Source organism: Hippocampus bargibanti, linkage group LG02, assembly GCF_051943395.1.
Source record: "Hippocampus bargibanti isolate YZ-2025 linkage group LG02, ASM5194339v1, whole genome shotgun sequence".
Taxonomy (NCBI): Eukaryota; Metazoa; Chordata; class Actinopteri; order Syngnathiformes; family Syngnathidae; genus Hippocampus; species Hippocampus bargibanti.
This window is the reverse complement of record NC_142735.1, coordinates 30,619,612-30,640,004: the sequence shown is the minus strand read 5'-3', so window position 1 is coordinate 30,640,004 and position 20,393 is coordinate 30,619,612. Positions and strand designations below refer to the sequence as shown.

Below are 20,393 nucleotides of genomic sequence, written 5' to 3'. Positions count from 1 at the left end.
CGGACTTTAGCATGTATTGGATTGGATTGGATTGGATTTGCCTTTATTAGTCTCGCAGTGGAGAAATTTACATTTCACAGCAGCAAAGTTATGAAAGAAATGAAAGGCATTATGGCACTTGACATGCTTGATTAGCTTTCGCAGGGTGAATAAAATGATGTGGTGACCCAGAATTGGCCCACGGGCCTTGACTTTCACACCTGTGCTCGAAGGATTTTCTTCTGACCAATCCGATCATGACAGTCACTCTACACTGTTGAAAGTGACTGATTATCACATTAAAAACGGTAACAAAAATGTGGCCCATGTCAAACAGAAATAGTTTTGCAAAGGATATTTCAAAATATTGTTTCAATTGTTAAAAATATTGAAATCACACTCTTTTACTGTTTGTCTGGTGACCCAGTAGCGAGGAGAACCATGCGTTCATGTGCAGAGATTTAAAGGACAACCGACACCATTTTTTTGTTTCCTAACTGACATCAGAAAAACGATTTATAGAATCTAAAATACCCAAAACATGCAGGCTGATATTTTTCGTCAAATGAAAAACAGCAATAAAAATGACTTAAAAGGTCCCAAAACTACTTCAAAATGACATCACAGTTTCAGAAAGTCCCGCCCCCTTGTTCGTGACATCACGCCAAGACGTCTTGCCTTGCTCGAGAATCAAAACAATGGCTTCAGATTCGGAAAATGATGCTTTCTTGTTATTCATCCAGTTATGAATATGATTCAAATAGTTCTGAAGAGGAAAGCATAAATGTTTGCAATCGATTAAAGAAGTCCTTCCGTATCAATTCAAACCGTCTGAACTCCAATGTAGCGCCCAGAAAATGCACAAGATGGCTCCCAAGCTCCGTTGGACATGGGCTGATTTGTCTGCTGGGAATTTGTGTCAGCTAGTTTCAAATAGTAGTCTTGGTGCAACACACAACGATTCACCATTGCGTTATTTATGTGTTTTCCTTCTAATTTCGCCATCAACTTGAAGTTTTCAGACCAAACAAAGTACCCAAAATGCATTGTGTGTCGCTTTGTCGGTTAGTGACAATACCTACCATGATGTCACGTTAGGTATTGTCACCAACTCAAACACAAGACTTCCTGAATATTCAGCGCAAGTCTTAAAACGTAAAATATAGCTAAATGCGGTGGAATCTTTCTAAAATACGCTCAGTAGAAGTGATTTGAAGCCATTTTACAAATTATGGACACAACTTGTCCAGAGACGTCAGTTGTCCTTTAAGATGCTTTATCTTCCAGTCACTGTATTTGAGAATGTGAAATGCACATACGGTAGTGGGGACTATTTTGTCCACTAGGTGGCAACAAAACCTTACATGGCACAAGTGGAAATTTAACCTATTACATTATTCAAAACAATCATTTCTACATTTTCTGATTCCAAATTCTTTCTCTCAGATGATTTTAGTTGACATGCCAATCTAATGTCCTCAAGGCTATTTTGCTGTCTTTGATTTGCCCCAAATAAAATATAGACTTTTAGCTTTTACTGTCATTTTTTTTCACCGAAACTTGTAAGTGTTGTACCTGCTCCTACCATGTTTCACGGTCTTTTGGAAATAGGAAGTGTTAAATATGTACCAGACATTATGATGAAAATGTTTAAGTTTTCTAATTTCTGTTTAGGACATATCAAAAAAAACATATGAACCTCCGTTTCAATAATCATATTGAGAATGCAAAGCTATGAGCTACAGCTATTAGTGGAAAACGCACCATTCACTTACAATTATTCGCATCGGGTACCAAGTCAGGATCAACAATATCATTATGAAAACAGGGTTAGCACGCCGAATGTTCCTATCTCTTTTTAAATATAGTTATATTATACGTATATGTTATTTATATGATATTATATTATATTATATTATATTATATTATATTATATTATATTACACCCTTGTGCAAATTAATTGCACCACCCTGTTATTTTGGCCTAAAATTGATTGTTTACATTTTTTGACAACTCAAATGATTCAAATGTACATTTTAGTAAGAAATATGTCCACCCTTGTTCTTTATCACCTCAGCAATGCGTTTTGGTATGGAATCGACCAGATTTTGACAGTTGTTGATGATAGAAGGGTCCCAGTACCTGGTCTTAATTATAGCACAAATTAGGGTTTTTTTTTTGTTGTGCAATCTTTCTCATGCAGACGAATCTTGATTATTAACCATAAATTCTCAATCGGGTTCATGAATTGCCAGGCCAATCCATCACAATAATGTCCTTCTGTGCAAAGAAATTTGCGGTGTTGTATCCATCTCGTTGAAGAAGAACTGATTTATAAACCAAAAACCCCTTCTTTTTATATAGGGATTAGGATCCATTAATTTTCCAATCAGAGGCCTGGCAAACAAGTAATTAGGGAATGTGTTTGGTCAAGTATATCAGACACACAGACTCCACCCCCTATCGTGGCAAACATTGTTTTGACCTTTTCACAAGCTTTAGAATGATTTAAACAAGCAAACAGTCAAGATCACAGAGTGGTGCAATTAATTTCCACAAGGGTGTATATTATATTACAATATATACTGTATTAGAATAAAATAATTATCATAAAAAAGTTGAGAAAGAGGACCTGAAGTTAGTTGGTGTGAGAGTACACGCACAAAACAGAGTTACATGGAGGACACCAATTTGCTGTGACAACCTCGAAAAGGAAATGCCCAAAGGAAAAGAAGATGTGATATTTGTAATTCACTCTGCCAAAAATGTTCCATACACCCCTCTAGTTTATATGTAGACATTTTTTGTTGTTATTTTACATTGTGTTATCTATGAAATGTAAAGCTGCTCATTGTCACTCCTGCATTGTTGGACGAGCTCGATGGTGGTGGAGGAGGAAGAGAGAAGCGGACCAGGTGAAAGGCGTTGCCTCCAATCACAACTCCCACTAAGCGTTTGCTTTGACAGCTTTCAAAGCACAACTGGAACCTTTTTTAGAGCATCGCACAAGCCAAGCGGGGAGTTGCTCAAAATGCCTTCTGTCACCAGGTAAGTGGTTTTTGGCCTTTTTGTGTTTTTGCACATTTGCACAGCTATCCACAGTGTTGTTGGTGTTGTTGTTTTTTTTGGGGGGGGCTTCTGATCAGCAGGCTCTTCTTGGTGTTTGTGCTGGTCAGCACGGCTGTCCTTTCATCCATCACATGCTGGCCTTCTGCACAAGGTGAGGCCCGAAAAGCTGATTGACAATATTGTGTAAAAAATGTCAACCACAGCCAAATGCTGTCCCTGGTTTCCTTCGTTTCCACTTTTAATCAGTGTGCGTATCGAGAAGTCAAAATAGTTAAAAAAACAAAAGCTTTATTTCTTGTAAACGGATGATGATGATGGATGAAACAGTTTCTTCAGCCGTCATCGATACTTCGTTGAAGGTGTCGGACGTTTCGCTTCTTATCCAAGAGGCTTCGTCAGCAAACTAAAATCTTTTGCTGGTATTTTATTTATTTTTATATATATATATATATATATATATATATATATATATATATATATATATATATATATATATATATCCCTACTGTCCAGACGTGGCGTTGCCAGACTCTGTTATGATTGGTCCCTGCTCTCAGGTTGGGAGGGAGCTCCTTGCGGCTACACTGATTACTTCTATTGTCATACCTGAGTATGGGGTCTACGAGTGGCCTGATTGCCCCATTTGCGCTGGTATCACCTCATCAGCTTAACTAAGCCTATGTTGCCTTAGAGGTCTGTTGTACGAACGATCCAAATTGAACCTCACCCCACCATGGCGATTTAGTGAAGGATTTAGCTGTTTTATGAAAATAGCTTCTCTTACTCCCCTTTCAAACGATCTATTTTCTTTCACTAAGGTTTTAACCTCATTGTCGTCAAATGAGTGGTTGCTAGCTTTTAGGTGCATATGTACTGCCGATTGAGGCCCACTAGTATTATCCTTGAGATGTTGATAAAGTCTTTTTTTGAGAATTTGTTTAGTCTTCCCAATGTATAGCTTTTTACAATTTTCAGTTTTAAAAAGTATTGAATAAACTACATTACTTTGGTTTTCGTTTGGCTGCCTATCTTTTGGATGCACTAATTTTTGCCAATCATAGCAGAGTCTGGCACCGCCAGGTCTGGACAGTAGGGATATATATATATAGGGCCGAAACTACCAGCAAAAGCTTTTAGTTCGCTGATGAAGCCTCTTGGATAAGAAGCGAAACGTCCGACATCTTCAAAGAAGTACAGATGACCGCTGAAGAGAGCTTACACAGACGGATGATGATGATGTTAACTTATTTTCTAATGAATACATAATTTCTTTAAATTCCCTTCTTTGGGTTTCTAGTCATAACTCAATAAAAATTATGGAGAGCTAGAGGAGCCCGATGAGGTGGCTCGGGCATCTGATTAGGATGTCCCCTGGACGCCTCCCTGGTGACGTGTCCCGGGCATGAACACACACCGGAGAGACTCTGTCACCCAGCTGGCCTAGGAAGGCCTTGGGATCCGTCAGGAAGAGCTGGAAGAAGTCGCTGGGGAGAGGGAAGTTGCTGCCCCCACAACCTGACTATCAAGGAAAATATTTGGAAAGCTTCGCAATTTGTTCAACCTTGTGTGAAAGCCCCGATTACAAATGAAGAAATTGCTTTTGTACCTTTCTCTCCTGACTGAGTTGCTTCGGAAGCGCTCTGTGGGGCAATGGCGTCTACCCTGAGATGCAATGACAGAAAATATGTCAGGAGAAGCCTACTAGAAAATGAGAGCCTTCAACAGATCTGGGTTCACCGATGCGCCGACTTGAATGCGATGGGTATATTCTGAACGGCGTCAAATCGCCATTGATCAGAGGGTGTGCGCACTTATGCAACCCCATGATTTCAGCGGTTTATTTTCATCTTGCGAGTTTTGATTTGAAAGAGTCGTGAATCGTGACGCCTCGGCATCTCTTGTTTGATTGTGACTGAAAATAACAAAGCATTTCTTAACTGTAGCAGGCCCAGTTCGAGTCCTCGGAGCTGACGTTGCAAAGACGTCATATTCTACGTACGGCCAGTATCGCTCCCTTTCATCTGGACGTCCGTCGAGCCGTCTGCAGAACGCAAAGGGCGATATTCCTTCCGGTCAAAGGGGCCCAGATTACGAGGAGACGGAGGGTCCCGCAAACGGCCTCCTCGCCAAGCCAGGAGAAAACCTCCACCGATACCGAGTGGTGGTTCTGAAATCGGCGCCCGGCCATCCCTTGCATCGGCGCTTCAGGCACCCTGAAAAAGAAGCTCAGAAGTTTGCGGGGACGCCCAGAGGGGACGCACCTCAAAGGCCCGCAATAAGAAGAGATGAAGAAGAAGCAGGGGGTCAATCAGCCGTCCTTTGGTCGCAGCCGGGACAATATCTGAGCAGGAGGCGCGAGGACGGCGACGAGCCCAGAAGGTCCGACGCGCTTCCACCTGGCAGGTTCCCGGCGGAGAAAAACCTGGACGCCTCCCTTTATCAACACGGTCCACGGTGGGAAAAACGGACATCGTCCATCGCAGATGACCGAAAGCTACGGTCATTTCTCGTCAAGTCTTCTGTCATCAGACGAGAAGATTTGGGGAAACTTTGGCATTCGGTGTCTGCGATTGACATGGGTCCTAGCAGGACCATGTCGCGCATGGAGAAGGACCGTGCGGTCCATCTGCCCTCAAACGGCGATCGCCATCAAGCCACCTTGAGGGAAAATTTCTTACCGCGCTTGGCAGCTCAAAGTACCGGAGAGAAACTTTGGGCTGATGTTGTGGCGCCTGCAACCAACGCGGAGGAGCGCACCATAGGCAGAAGGCCCCCGACGCCTTCGGAAAATGCCAGCGGGTCATTGGGATTAAAAAGTTCCAAGTGGCCAGCTTCTAAAGCCTTTGGCGGCATCTCCCCGACCAGCAGAGGAAAAAGCATAGGCCTCAAAATGGCAAACGTTTACCCCCCCCTCTCGTCCAAATACAGTTTCGGACAGAGAAAAGTCCAACCGAGGACCACGGCTGCTCCACCTGGATTCCCACACCCCAAAACTTTGGAGCGCAGACTGCTGAGACAGCCATCAAAGCAGGTCGAGGCGGCCAATCCAGCACCCCGAGCATCAAATAGGGCTGCCGCTCTGAAGGTTTTCGAAGCACCTGACCAGAACGGGCTTCAGGTTGCGAGTATGAGGCCAATTACAGAAACGCCCAGGCCACGCCCAGACCAGGTCCTGGCGTTCGGAGCTGAACAGAACAAAACGCGCGCCTCAAAAGGCGGCGGGCGAAGGCTCGTCGAGGGGAGGTCGAGGCTCTTTGGCACGTCCGCCAGCAGCACGGTGCAAGGCAGACGCGTGCACGCCGTCCCCCGTGGGGGGCCGAAGGCCGTCACCGGGAACTGGCCCATCATCAGGCTGCCCCAGAGACCCCAAGATGAGCCGGCGGCAAAAACGACCACCCGTCCGACCACCGCGGCTTTTCTAAACTTGACAAGATCAGGAGTCGTGTTCTCCAGTTCTGGACCCCCCTTGCTCACAAGCTCTGAGACAACCGTCCGAAGTCAGAAGAGCACTCAAAGAAACGAGGAATCAACTGAAGTTTTTGACGACGGGATGGATGAGACTCTCCTGGAAGATTTGCTGGAACTAAATTACCTCCGAATTTCCATGAGGAATGTTTCCTTCAAATCGATTTAGGTTCTGGGTGGGACAAGTTGATTATTTGTTACATAATGAAACCAATAAAAGGTTAAAAAGTAGTGAAGTAGCAAATGTTTTGTCGCCGCAACACCCTTACACGCAGTCAGCAAAAGTGTGAGAAAGATCCCAGATTGTGTTGAGATCGTCCAGGCTGATAAAAGTGAAACGAAGCTCATTCGCCGTTTTCAACGTCCATCCAAAACACTCCAGAACCAACTCCATCTTTCAAGGTGGTCACTTTTTAAAGGACAACCGACACCTACCACAGTGTATAGCTATATTTGACCTTTTAAGACTCTCACTGAATATTCAGGAAGTGTTGTTTCCATGACGATGCCCTAAGTGACGTCACGGAAGGAACACCCGTGACCGAGAAAGCGACACACAATGCATTTTGGGTACTTTGTTTGGTCTGAAAACATTGTGTTGATGACGAAATTAGAAGGAAAACTACATAAATAACGAAATGGTGTCACGTTTTGCAAGGTGGTGATGGCGGGTGCGGATCCCAAAAAGCAGGCAGGAGGGAGCAGTAGGTTGTGTTTGATAAATTGTATTAAAATAAAGTCAGCAGGAACAAAATCTAAAACATCAAAATCATCTGAACAGAAAAAAAAATACAAAGTATCAAAAGAAAACCAAAATTAAAAGTCCGCCAAGATTAAACAAACACATGCACTGCTCACAAAGCATGCAATTGCATACAACAGCATACAATGACATTTAACAATTACCCGACACCGAATGGTCGTGCCGGGGGTCCTTTTGAGTGTCACTGATTGGAAACGACTAGCACCTTTGCAGGCGGGGCCGAGAGCGCCGCCCGTTGGTCGCCAACCAGATCATGACAAATGGTGAATCGTGTGTCGCAGCCAATTGCGGTAACACGCATAAAGAAGGTGTAAGTTTACACAAATTCCCAGCGGACAAATCAGCCCATTTCCAACGGAGCTTGTGCGCCATCTTATGCATTTTCTGGGCCCTACATTGGAGTCCATATGGCTCCAATTGATACGGAAGGACTTCTTTAGTCGATTGCAAACATTTATGCTTTCCTCTTCAGAACTATTTGAATCATATTCATAACTGGATGAGTAACAAGAATGCATCTTCTTGAATCTGAACTCTCTGAAGCCATTGTTTTGATTCTGGAGCAAAGCAGTGTGTGAGCAATAGTGACGTCACAAACAAGGAGGCGGGACTTTCTGAATCTGCCCAGTTCCGAGCTCATTTTGTGGCAATTTTGGGACACTTTAAGTCATTTTTATGTTGTGTTTTGCATTTGACTAAACATATCAGCCTGTGTGTTTTGGGTATTTTAGATGTTATAAAACGTCTTTCTGATGTCAGTTAGGAAACAAAAAAATGGTGGCGGTTGTCCTTTAAATACGAGATTGGGGGGATGGGCTTTGGTAAAAAACTGATACCAGAAGTGGAAAAGTAGCCTCCGAAAATCGGTTGGTGGCTAATGTAAGGTTTTGTTAAATTGTTAAAAATACTTATCTTTTTATGTTTGAGCATTATATTCTCATATGTACAGGTTATCAAAATTATTTTCAGTTTATAATTGTGTTGACATGTTAACGTGATGCAGTTTAATTTCGTAAACCAAGGTATCACTGTAGATATTTTTTCCCCTTCTACTTTTTTTTCGTCCGCTTCCCGAGAGAAATTGTCAAAAAAAATGATTCCCGCAAATCAAGTTGAGAACAAAGTCAGTGGATGATTGCCCCCCCCCCCCCCCAAACCCCCGCGCAGTCGCTGACACATATTTTCCGTCTCTGCCGTGCATGGTGGTGAAATAAAGACTGGGTGGAAAAAAAATATTCTTTCTCGACATAAAACTAAAGAAGTGGTCACTCATCAAACCTCAAAGACTATTTGGAGGTTTGCACTGACAACATAGATGTCACGACTTTTGTATTTCACATTTTTGGGCTATTTTCCCAAGTTGAGCTTTTTTTTAAGAAAGGATTGCGCTCACGAGGAGATGCTTCCCTGTCCACTAGAGGACGTCCACTTACCCATCACGAACGTCACTTGCCTTGGCCTTGGTCGAAGTGTGATGTTTGGTGCGAAGGCTCGTTTATCTCCTCGTCCCGGTCTTTTGATTTCCTGGCGGCCGATGTCAGGTTGATCCAGCTTGCTCCCCGAAGGCGGCAGCACGCCTGCGAACCTCGTGAAGATAAGTGGCTCAGATAGTGGCTGCAATTGAGGGATCCTGGACATCCGCTGTTGCAATTACCAGATGGTTTCCCCCATCTGACCAAGTGCACTATAGAACAGGCATGTCCAACTCTGGGGCTGAAGGGGTGGGGTGGGCACCGTCTGCTTAATTTCGAGATCTCCTGAGCGACCCATACCTGTCAATTTTGGGTAATAGCTGCCCTCAGAAATGATTACAATACCCATATAAAAGTTGTAGTACGCCGTACGTACATTATTTGAAATGATTTTTTTAAAAATCGCATTTTACCGTGCATGCGCATGTTATGCTTTCATCAATACGAGTGTATGCCGCAATTAAAATATATATATATATATATATATATATATATATATATATATATATATATATATATATATATATATATATATATATATATGATTGAGTGTTACTTTGGCTGGTTTGCTGTGACAATAGTAGCGATCTGCAGCAGCATTGTCGTTGGGTACCACCGGTTAAGACAAACTGGATTTAAGCCAAAATAGTTATTCAGTGTTGTGTGAACGCTGGCTATCTAGCTGGTGATCTAGCTGCTATCTAGCTAGCTATCTATTTGATATCTGTTAGCTAGCTAGCTGGCTAACTAGCTAGCTATATATTTGCTATCTATAAGCTATCTAGATAGCTATCTATTAGTTATCTATTAGCTAGCTAGCTAACTTTCTACGTATTTGAGTTATTCAGGGTTGAGTGAACGCTGGCTATCTGGCTATCTAGCTAGTGATCTCGCTGGCTATCTAGGTAGTAATCTATTTGCTATCTGGCTATATAGCTAGCTATATATTTGCTATCTATAAGCTAGCTAGCTATTAGCTATCTATTAGTTTGCTAGATAACTTTCTATCTATTTGAGTTATTCAGGATTGAGTGAACGCTGGTGCGTGTGGCTACCGCTGCTCACCCGCAGAAAAACTGATCCTGTGACTGTAAAGTGACCTTGAGAGTTTTGAAAGGCGCTTAGAAATGAAATGTATTATTATTATTATAATCATCAAAAGAGTCATATATGGCTCGTAAGCCATAGGTTCCCGACACCTGCTCTAGATGGACCCAAAAAGGGAATTTAGACCTCTCAGTTCGAGTCTTGCTTGTTCGGATGTTCAGTGGGAACCTCGAGCCAAATGTCGGGTCCACGCTGGACCGGGACGCGAGGTCTTTTTCACACCCTGTGACCCCGCCACCCTCGCTGGAGGCCAGCGAGCTCCACCGAACATACCAATGCTTGTCACCAGCTCCTTCAGCGAGGGGAGGGCCTCACCGTGGCGAAGAGTGTGAGGGGACCTGCCAGTCAAACGCATTGTGGGATTAAGGCCACCCCCACCCTTGAAAAAAGAAATGGGGGGGGGGGGGGGGGGGGCGCAGAGGGCTCAGCTTTCCCAGGGAGCTGAACTCGATGACTGAGAGCAACAATTGCTCCAGCCTGAGTGTTTGCTTTGCGCCTTCTTTTCGTGTGTGTCAACTACTTCCTGCCTGCTTTTGGCCCATAATCCCCAACCCAAGTCCCCCCCCCCCACCTCTGAAGTAATAGAGAGTTCTGAGGCATGTGTCGACGCTTTCTGTTAGGACTCTTCTTGTTCCCCTTTTTCCTTCACTTTCTCCATTTTTCTTACAATATGCTCATTTTGCACGCAGTCGATTAAAAACAAAGTGGTGAGACTGACAAATCGGAAGATTGCGTGGAGCGCACCCCTCAAAGGAAGACAAAGAAAGGCCTTTTGTTTTCCAACTTCTAGGGGGGAGGGATAGTTGGTGGCTTCTGCATTTGCAGTGAAGAAAGAGGGAAGACGATTGGCTTAACAACAAGCCAACCCTTTCCGGTTTAGAGGCATGATTGCACAATTAAATTCACTTTTGGCCGTCGGAAAGGAAGTTGCGGTGATGTGAGGAGGATTAGTGCCAATTTCGCACGGGCTCCTATTCCAACAATTTTGGGAACGCAGGGTCATGGGTTAAAAATGATGATTCTCTCTGGTTCATTGCTCTTCATGCTGTTAGAAGATGGTAGTAAAATCAGCGGAACCAAGGTGTTGAACAAAAAATATTATTTTAATCTTGTAGACAGCAGAAACATTGGTCAGTCGGTTGAAGAGGCCAGAGAGAAATAGAAGCCCTCCCCCTCATCTTATACAGGTAACATCCGACTTCCGACCGAGTTCCGTTCAAACAGTCGTAAGTCGAAATGGTCGTAAGTTGGAATACATTAAAAAGAGACTCGGAGGCTAAATGACTCGCAAAATCCCCCTCTTGAAATGTTAAAAATGGGGTCTGGAGGGCGTGGTCGTAAGTACGGATGGTCGTAAGTCGGATGTTACCTGTATATGGCGGGAGTATGACATCACCTCAAAGAGGCCTATCAGCTACGAGGTAGAAGGGTGAAAGTTGATATCAAACTGAAATAAGAATGTACACACACGACATGCTATTTCCTCACATGTTCACGCTGTCGGCTTCCCAGCCTCTGCGCTTGGCAGGAAGTCATCAAGACACAAAGACTTCCTCCAGCCTTGCTGGTGTGCCGCTAGTGGGCCAACTGCTGCCTTCCAAGTGGCCTTTCGGAGTTGAGTCGGTGGAACAGAGCAGAGAATGCCACCCCCCGTACGCCTGGAATTGGCTTTTCCAACACACTAGCACATGTTTGTCCGGACAAGTCTGGCTTTTTTCCTTCTTCTTTGTCTTACATCGCCTGCAGGTGCAGGCAAAGTTCACATTTCTATTCATACCTCCATTTGGTGGACGTTCGGGTTGGGTTACTCAGCCATCTGTGGACGAGCCGGTGACAGGCAGCTAATTGAGCCTTGGCTAAGAGCATGGGGGGGCGGGGGGGCATTGCAGGTGGATGTAGACAAGCCATCCATTTTAGATCGTACTTCCACCTAAATTACACAGATTACATATCGAGCTCACAACAAATTAATTAATACCTACTTTTCAAATTTGAAGTCAAAAATAATGACTGTTGATGAGAAGGTTTCTTCAGCCGTCATCTGTACTTCTTTAAGGTGTCGGACGTTTCGCTTCTTATACAAGAGGCCCACTGGTATTATCCCTGCGATGTTGATAAAGTCTGACAAATAATGACTGTTATTGTGGTTTACATGGGACAATTTGAAAAGTTTTGCTTTTGCGGGGCCAATAAAATGACTTGGGACACTTGTGGTCTACGGCAGTGGTCCCCAAACTTTTTTTGTGCCACGGACCGGTTTAATGTGAGACAATATTTTCACGGACCGGCGGATGAATGTTTGTTTTTTACTCAATTTGCTAGCTTACGGTGGACTAATTTTAGCGGTATGTATCACGTGACCTAGACAAGCGTTTTGACATGCGTTAAGAGTAAATCATAGACGGATGTAATCTGGTAATTTTTCATTTTATGTAAAACATTTCTTTCTCCGCGGCCCGGTACCAAATGACCCACGGACCGGTACCGGTCTGCGGCCCGGGGGTTGGGGACCTCTGGTCTACGGTGTTCCTGAACGTCGCTTTTGTCACGATCTGGTTGGCGACCAACCAGATCGTGACAAAAGCGACTGTCGGCCCCCCCTGCACCTGCACAGCTGTTGGTCATTCCAATCAGTGGCAGTTAAAAGGACTCCCGACACGACCATTCATTGTCAGGTCATTGTATGTGTTTGCTTCACCCTGTCAGATTTTGTTCCTGCTGACTTTGCTTAATACAATTTGTCAATGACACCCTGCTGCTCCCTCCTGCCTGCTTTTTGGGATCCACCACCATCACCACCATGCAAACCGTGACAGCTTTCCAGTCTTCCTTTCTTTCAATGACCGAGGATGCTTGTGGAATGCGAGGTGAAGCTGAAGTACCCGGAAGAGAAGCCACGCGGGCAAAGTTTGCACTGCTCAGAAGCCTGCGCAACAACCTATGGCCTATGAAAAAAAACACGACAAGATCAGCCGAGTTGGACAGAACAAAAGAGACCATTGGTTGTTTGACATGATTTTTTTTAGTGGAGTCCTTTTGTCGTTTGTGTTGTTTCTCAAGCAACAAATGGCAACACTTACATGTTCTTCCCATTCGCTCGGATGAAGACGCGTCAACACAAATTTGAAGAAACAAGCAAAGAGCACAGAGCGGGCAGTTTGAACCAATCCTGACACCTTCTTAACCGAAGGACGGTCAGGTTTGAAGGCTAACTTTGGGATTTTTTTTTTAGAGTGGGGGGCTGGGCAAATGTTGATCCGGCTCCTCTCTGAGCTCCTCGGTACAGCAGTTGCTTCAAGGGTAACAACACAATTGCCATCGAACCTTTTTTTTAGCATGATTGAAATGAAAAACTTGTTTTTGTAAATTATCAACACTGTTGAAAAACAAAATAAACATCAACCCATTTCACACACGGAGCCTCCAAGGATGCACATTTGCGGTTTGGATGAACGTGGAAGAAATTGCAAGATCGGCAAAAAAAATGCATTTACACACACACACACACACACACACACACACACACACACACACACACACACCACCCCCTCCTAACCTCTTAAAAAAACTCCCATCATCACTCACAATAAACAAAAAAGATAGAACCTCATAAAATAACTATCACAACACTCTCTCGAAAGGTTATTTCACACTCAGCAAAAATCCCCATACGCACAATTTTTCTTTGGACTGACCATTTTTGGGCCAGGTGTCTTTTTTTTATGCAGATGAGATTTTTTTTAGTGAGTGCAAGAGGTGTTGGGTTGATTATTGTAGTTTATTCATTTTTACGTTGTGCAAGCAGTCCTTTTTTTTTATTTAACCCTTTCAGCCCCCCTTCAACGCTCTCCTCCTCACCGAAAGAGTGAAGTGAGAGAGAGGTTAAGGTGATTTTGGGCCTGTGCAAAGTGAGACAGGAGAACCAAAACGAGAAATAAGAACACGCTGAAAGGCGGTGGCGCACCTCCACTTGATTCAGCTGTTGGACGGTTCAAGTGCTCGCCACCGTTTTGAGGCAATTGCAAAAAAAAAGTTGTCTCACACATCGGAACACAGTGTTGAAAATATGAAAAGAAATATGAAAGAGGCACTTTTTTTTCCTCTTCTGAAGTTCCAAACCTGTCAAAATGTTCTTTTCCACCCTGAATTTATTTTTACAATTTGAGCTGCTCCAGTTATGGTCGAGCTTTTCATTAGCTTTTTTTTTTTTAAATATTTTTAACACTTTTCCGCTAAGCTATTTTGGGAGGAGGGGAAACGTCACTTGGCACAAATCCACCTTGATTAGGCCAACTGCCAGAATTAATAAAAATAAAAAAGCAGTTTCTCTTCAGGGATGTATCTAGTCGGAAAAAAATAAAATAAAACCAGCAGCAAAGTGAAGATTTGAGCGTGCCCAGTTGTTCCTCCAAGGACGCCGGTGTCATTAGCACTCTGCAAAAAGACACAGAAAAGAGCTCGCTGAGAACACTGAAGAACCATCAAGGCAAAATAAAAGCAACAGAGCGCCATCACAAGTTGTGCTGTTTTGCAGATTTTTTTTTTTTAACCAGCCAATAACTGATGGCGACCCATTTGGGGCGTCATCCATATTGCAGGGCTGAGAATGACAAATGAGAAAAAAGTCTGAAGAAAAAGGCGGGGGAGGAGGGGGGCACATATACAGTTTGATAGATAGATAGATAGATAGATTGATCGATCGATAGATATACATACACAATATATTAATGTGATTTCAACAAAATGTCAGAATGTATTATTTAAAATAACAATGATAATACTCACCATTAATATGAACGATTTTCTGTTCTTCATGATTGGTAAAAATCGAGCCAAACTATCGGAATAAAAGTCAACTTGCCGTGTACATACGCAAGGTTACTGCTAGCTGTTCTGCACACTGCTCATTAGCTTGCACGCTTGCTTTCAGCTGCCTCTCACAGTAGTCTACTGATGCTAACGTTAGCCTGGGGCTTGTCATAGTGCCACTGACATTCCACTGTTTCATCGATGGGATTGTTTCATTGAAAATTAGAATCTATCCAATTAGAAACTGTTCTCTCCACAAAGGCGAATCAACTTGATTATTTTTTTACTCATCCGCTGATTCAAAAGTGGGCGTATACCTGTTTCGACATCAACGGCACCTAAGTCAGTATCATCCAATCAATATTGCGCTTTCCACCAACGCAAGTCGAAAAAGCGAGAATACATACGAAACATACAATACGAAATGGAGCATTGGAAATGATCATTCGCTGTCATTCTGCATTTGATGCCGACAGAAAGCTCAGATTGCTTCATTTCATGATGGACGTCTAGCTTGGTCCCTGCTCATTGATGGATTTGGGGGGGGGGGGGATACTTCGTTTTGCCCAAATTGATTTTTTTCCAATGCAGCAATCCACAGCGCTATGCTGTTTGCCCAAGATTCATCCCCTGCCCCCCTTCCTCTCCACCTCTCTCTCTCTATTCCTCTCTCTCACACCCCCCCATCTCAACCCGTTCTCTCCCTCAAGATACAGCGATATGAACGTTAACTTTATCAAAATTTAATCTCGGCATACGAACTGTTTTTCGGGATACACACAATGAATGATGTATTGTTCGCGAACAAGCCCGTTCTCCTTACAAGAAAATGGCAGCTGATTGTTTTTGTCCTCTATTCCCCGCCCCCAGTCTTCGGTTAAAGCCACATGATTGGTCAAGAACGCAGCGGGGAGTGGGGGTTACAGAAACACAGAGCTGCAAACATTAAATAGGCCGACGACAGAGAGAGCGAGAAAATGGATAGAAAACAGTGAAATTTGAACTCGTTTCAACTTTGATATTTCAAAGGCTCAAAGGCAGAGTGTAGACTGCAAGGCTAAAATATCCCATTAATCAGGCTCCACAAATAACCCGCAAAAGCTATCTGTACACTTGATGCAAAAAGCTATCAACCCAGCTAAACAGAACACAATTGATGAGGAACTAGGTCAAATTATTGCAGCGAAAGCACGGCAACTTCACTCAGATATCATCAAGAGGCAACCTGGAGGTTCGTCATCCATTGATGATTTCAAGGCTAGCCACGGATGGTTCGAGAACTTTACGCGTCGTACAGGGATTCATAGTGTCATTCGTCATGGTGAGGCAGCCAGTTTTGACGACAAAGCTGCCAAAACTTACAAGGAATCATTCCTCAAGATGGTGGAAGAAGAAGGCTACGTTCCTCATAAAGTGTTTAATGATGATGAAACCAGCCACCCCATTCCATCAAGCCATCAACGACCATCACAAAGGTAAATAAAACGACTTTATTATAAAGTAGTTTATTTCTTTAATTATAGTCCTTATGGAATGTGACTCTCCTTCCAAACAGCAATTCCCTCTCTCCCACCCCTTTCCATCAAGCCATCAACGACCATCACAAATGTAAAAACAAAAATAGTTTATTATACAGTACAGTGTATTTATTTCATTAAAATACAATAGCACATTTATTATACATGAAATAAAGTTTATTTTGTGTAGTTTTAAAGCTTATCTAGTAGAAAATCATGTTTTATGGGGACCAGGGAATGGATTATTCTCATTTTAATGGTTTCCTATGGGAAATTAATTTGTGGGACACAGCCTTTTCGCTTTACACACTGTCTGGGAACCAATTAAGTTCGTAAGCCAAGGTATCACTGTATTCTATTTGTTTTTAGTGCCCACATTTGAAAGGGATTCAAAATCCTGAGCAAAATGGTGGCTGGCCCTTCTCATTTCACATTTACTAATAAAGCACGTGTTTGAATTAGTCTGCCCGGACTCTGGTATTCTCCTTTTGGTCACGATTAGTGTGTTTTTGTTTCAAACAAGTTGGATAAGCTGACTGGCGCAGATACCAAGGACAAAATAAATACCCTCCCCGGTTTATGCAGAAGAGCTTCTGGCCTATCTGGAAAAGCATTCTGAGATCAAAGCAGGAGAACGCAATGCTCCAAAATTACATAGAGAGCGGCGGTAAACATTGCAAGCAAATAGACGGTTGAGCGACGCACCTGACGCTTGTTTGTTTTGTTTGTCACCGCTGTCGCCAATGAGGGTGCAGCGCTCAAAGTCGAGCCGTCAGCTTTGTGCTGCTCTGCACCCAAAACATCAATCAATCAATCAACCCATCAAAAAGACGGCGCTGTGAACAGCCATCAATACTTTCAATGGGCTGCGACAGGAAGTGATAGAACGCCTTGACCGGAAATGTTTACCCGAATGGCCGCCATGATGCTCTGGGGCCACAATTTTTTGAAGCCATAGCCTCACCGATGTTAATGAAGATTCCAAAATATTCTAATGAGCAAAACGCGAAGGAAGGTCAACAAAGCAAAGCGGCTGCGAGTGTGCCTCTCCGTCCAAAAACTACTACTACTACTACTACTACTACTACTAATAATAATAATAATAATAAATTTAATTTATAAGTGCCTTTCAAAACTCTCAAGGTCACTTTACAGTCACAGGATATGTTTTTCTGTGGGTGAGCCACACGTGCCAGAGTTGACTCAACCCACTCATAGAAAGCTAACTAGCCAGCTAATAGATGGCTAATAGCCAGCCAGATATCTAGTAGATAGCTCGCTATATAGCTAGCGGCCCAGCTACATAGCTAATTGATAGCAAATAGCTAGCAAATAAAGTACTCTCAAGGACACTTTACAGTCACAGACAAGCATAGATACAATAATAAATAAATTACAATTCTAAATCGAAACAAGAGATTTCTGTGGGTGAGCAGCGGCAGCCACACGCGTTCACTCAACCCGGAAGTAACTCAGATAATATAGTAAGAGAAATAGATAGAAAGCTAGCTAGCATGCCAATAGATAGCTAATAGCTAGCCAGCCATATAACTTTTCCCTTCAACGGGTCGCCACAGCAAATCAGTGTCCTCCATCTTTAGAGGTTTGATCCGCATGTTTGTTTTGGCCAAGCTTTGACGTCGGATGCCCTTCCTGACACAACCCTCTGTATTTATCCGGGCTTGGGACCGGCACAAGAGCCAGATAACTATTGTACGGTATTACAGAAGCGAATTGACTTCGCCCAATAATTCTTACGAATGTCTACATAAAAAATAGTCAAAAGAACAAAAATGAATAAATAACAAATAACGTGACAACACAAAGACACAGAAAGTCATTCATTCTTCAGCACTTGCCGTACACTCTTTGGGACATGAAGCAGTTTGAGATGAAAGAGGAGAGGATCAAAGCGTCCTTTTCAGCAGTGGACCAAGGGTGTCATGTTGGAATGTGCACGTCTACTACAAGCTAAATGTTGTAAGTTAACACGCAGCTGTCCCAATGAGCCATTTAAGCAAATTAGCTTGAGGTTTGAGAACTGCGTTCAGGAGTTGACGTTGTCGCACGTTCTCCGCTTTGGTTCGATAAAGTTTCTCCTTGTAGTCCGCCAATGTATGCCAAAAGTAGCCACATCGCCTGCAGCCAAAACAACAAACGCACGAGAAAGCCAAACATTTCCCGACAACCACCCAAATACTCTAATTGTAGCGCCATAATGACGTTGCTCCCTCTCTCCCAACAGCTTTCTCCCCATGAGGAAGAAGTTATAGTTAGCCGCTTCCCAAACGGCCTAAAACGCCATCCGGCTACCTCATTTTCGCCCCTGGTTCCAAAACGACGGGCCACTCTAGTGCGGTGCAATGACACACACACGACGCTATATTTAGCCTCATCATGAGGCGCCTTCTTCAAGAGCAGACGTGAAATTATACGGCGGATGGCTGCGCCTCGCCTCGTCCTTCTTGGCGCCACATGGTGGCAGATTGACAAATTGCCAAATCCTCCTGTCAAGTTCAAAGTCGGTAAACTTGGTACCAGCGAGTGCTCGAGTCAACGTCGCCGGTGGTCCACAAACAAATAAACAAACAAAAAAAGGTGAAATTCAACATTCCCTCTTTTTTTATCAAAGTGTGCCTCGTTGTGGCGACGTCAGCGTGCAGCAGTTCAAGCGCCAGTTGGACTAGGCTAAGGGTGTCAAAGTGATTTTTTTTTTTGTCGCAGGCCACATTGTAGCTACGGTTTCCTCTCGGGGGCTGTTATGAATTTGGGGAAGCCATTGGAACGGGGCTCGGGAACTTTTTTTGACTAAGAGAGCCATAAAAGTAAAATATTTCTAAATGTTTTTCAGTGAGAGCCACACACACAAATTTGTTTTTGTTTTTTTTCAAGGTGGCGCCACAAGAGTGGCTGCCTTTCTAGAAGCTCCTGTATTTTGTTTTTCTACTTCTTTCTTTCCTTTCCTCTTACTTTCGTCACTTCGCTGTGAAATATAAATTTCTCCACTGCGAGACGAATAAAGGTACATCCAATCCAATCCAAATTAATGAATAACTAATTTTTAAATCTGTAGTCAAGAATAATGACTGTTATTATGGTTGACACGGGACACTTTGAAATTTCGGTTTGGTCTTTCGCAAACATCATGCCACTTGACATTCTTGATTTGCTTTTGCAGGCCGCATAAAATGATTTGGCACCTGTGGACTATGCCTTTTGGTACATTTCTGTGTCACAATTTTAAAATTAGGCACGCACATGAGGGCAGAAGGAGCTGACAGACAACACCATCGGCCTGTTGCCAGCAATGCTGTGTTGCAATTCGGAGAGGGGGTGGGGTGGGGGGGGGGCGGCGGCATGGTATTTCAGCATTTCTCAATCATCTTGAAAGTTGAGACTGCCTGTAGTTTTAGTTGGTCCGTTCAAGATTTTTACCATTTGGATACAATGTTCGGATTGAGACAAAAGGGTCTCATTGGCCGAATCATTTTCCCTACAAGCTAAATGATAACGTGTTGCGTAACGGGCAAGAAGGGCTCGCGTAAAAAACTATCAATCGTTCATGTTTTTCTAAACGACAAAATATTCAGTCGGCCTCTGTTTTTGTCACGATTTGATTGGCGACCAACGGGTGGCGCTGTCGGCCCCGCCTGCAACTGCACAGGTGTTGGTCTTTCCAGTCAGTGCCAGTTAAAAGGACTCCCGGCACGACCATTCGTTGTTGGGTCATAGTATGTGTTTGCTTCACTCTGTCAGATGTTGTTCTTGCTGACTTTATTGAATACAATTTGTCAATTACACCCTGCTGATCCCTCCTGCCTGCTTTTTAGGATCCACCACCATCACCACCTTGCAAACTGACAGTTTTTTCAGGTCACAAAAATCTGCTAACTTAAAGGACAACCGAAACCTCCGAACAAGTTGCATCCATAATATGTAAAATCCCTTCAAATGACTTCTACTGAGCGCATTTTACAAAGATTCCACCGCATATAGCTATATATTCAGGAAGTCTTGTTTTCGAGTTGACGACGATCCCCTAAGTGACGTCACGGAGGGAACACCCCTGACCGACAAAGAGACACACAATGCATTTTGGGTACTTTTTTTTCATCTGAAAACACCGGGTTGATCGCGAAATTAAAAGGAATACTACATAAATAACGCAATGGTGAATCGTGTGTCGCAACTAATTGCGGTAACACGCATAA

The 20,393-nt window shown here is 43.4% G+C and overlaps 2 protein-coding genes across 3 annotated transcripts in view; one reads left to right on the top strand and one right to left on the bottom strand.

The window, feature by feature from the left end:
• The first annotated feature begins 1,935 nt into the window (after window positions 1–1,935).
• LOC148902400 (uncharacterized) lies at window positions 1,936–6,683 on the top strand. Of its 2 annotated transcripts, none has more exons than XM_088990910.1 (3): window positions 1,936–3,028; window positions 3,130–3,200; window positions 4,996–6,683. In XM_088990910.1, the coding sequence occupies exons 1-3, from the start codon at window positions 2,862–2,864 to the stop codon at window positions 6,681–6,683; spliced, it is 1,926 nt and encodes a 641-aa protein (XP_088847036.1). In that variant the 5' UTR covers window positions 1,936–2,861. The 2 variants fall into 2 exon arrangements, with proteins under 2 accessions (XP_088847036.1, XP_088847035.1); XM_088990909.1 differs by having other exon boundaries at window positions 4,993–6,683.
• Window positions 6,684–12,855: 6,172 nt separating this feature from the next.
• Window positions 12,856–20,393, bottom strand: part of LOC148902399 (insulin receptor substrate 1-B) — a 33,581-nt gene continuing 26,043 nt past the window's right edge. Inside the window, exon 4 of the mRNA XM_088990906.1 lies at window positions 12,856–14,290. Coding sequence (XP_088847032.1) covers window positions 14,283–14,290 — 8 coding nt within the window. The 3' untranslated portion in view covers window positions 12,856–14,282. The remainder of the gene's footprint in view (window positions 14,291–20,393) is intronic.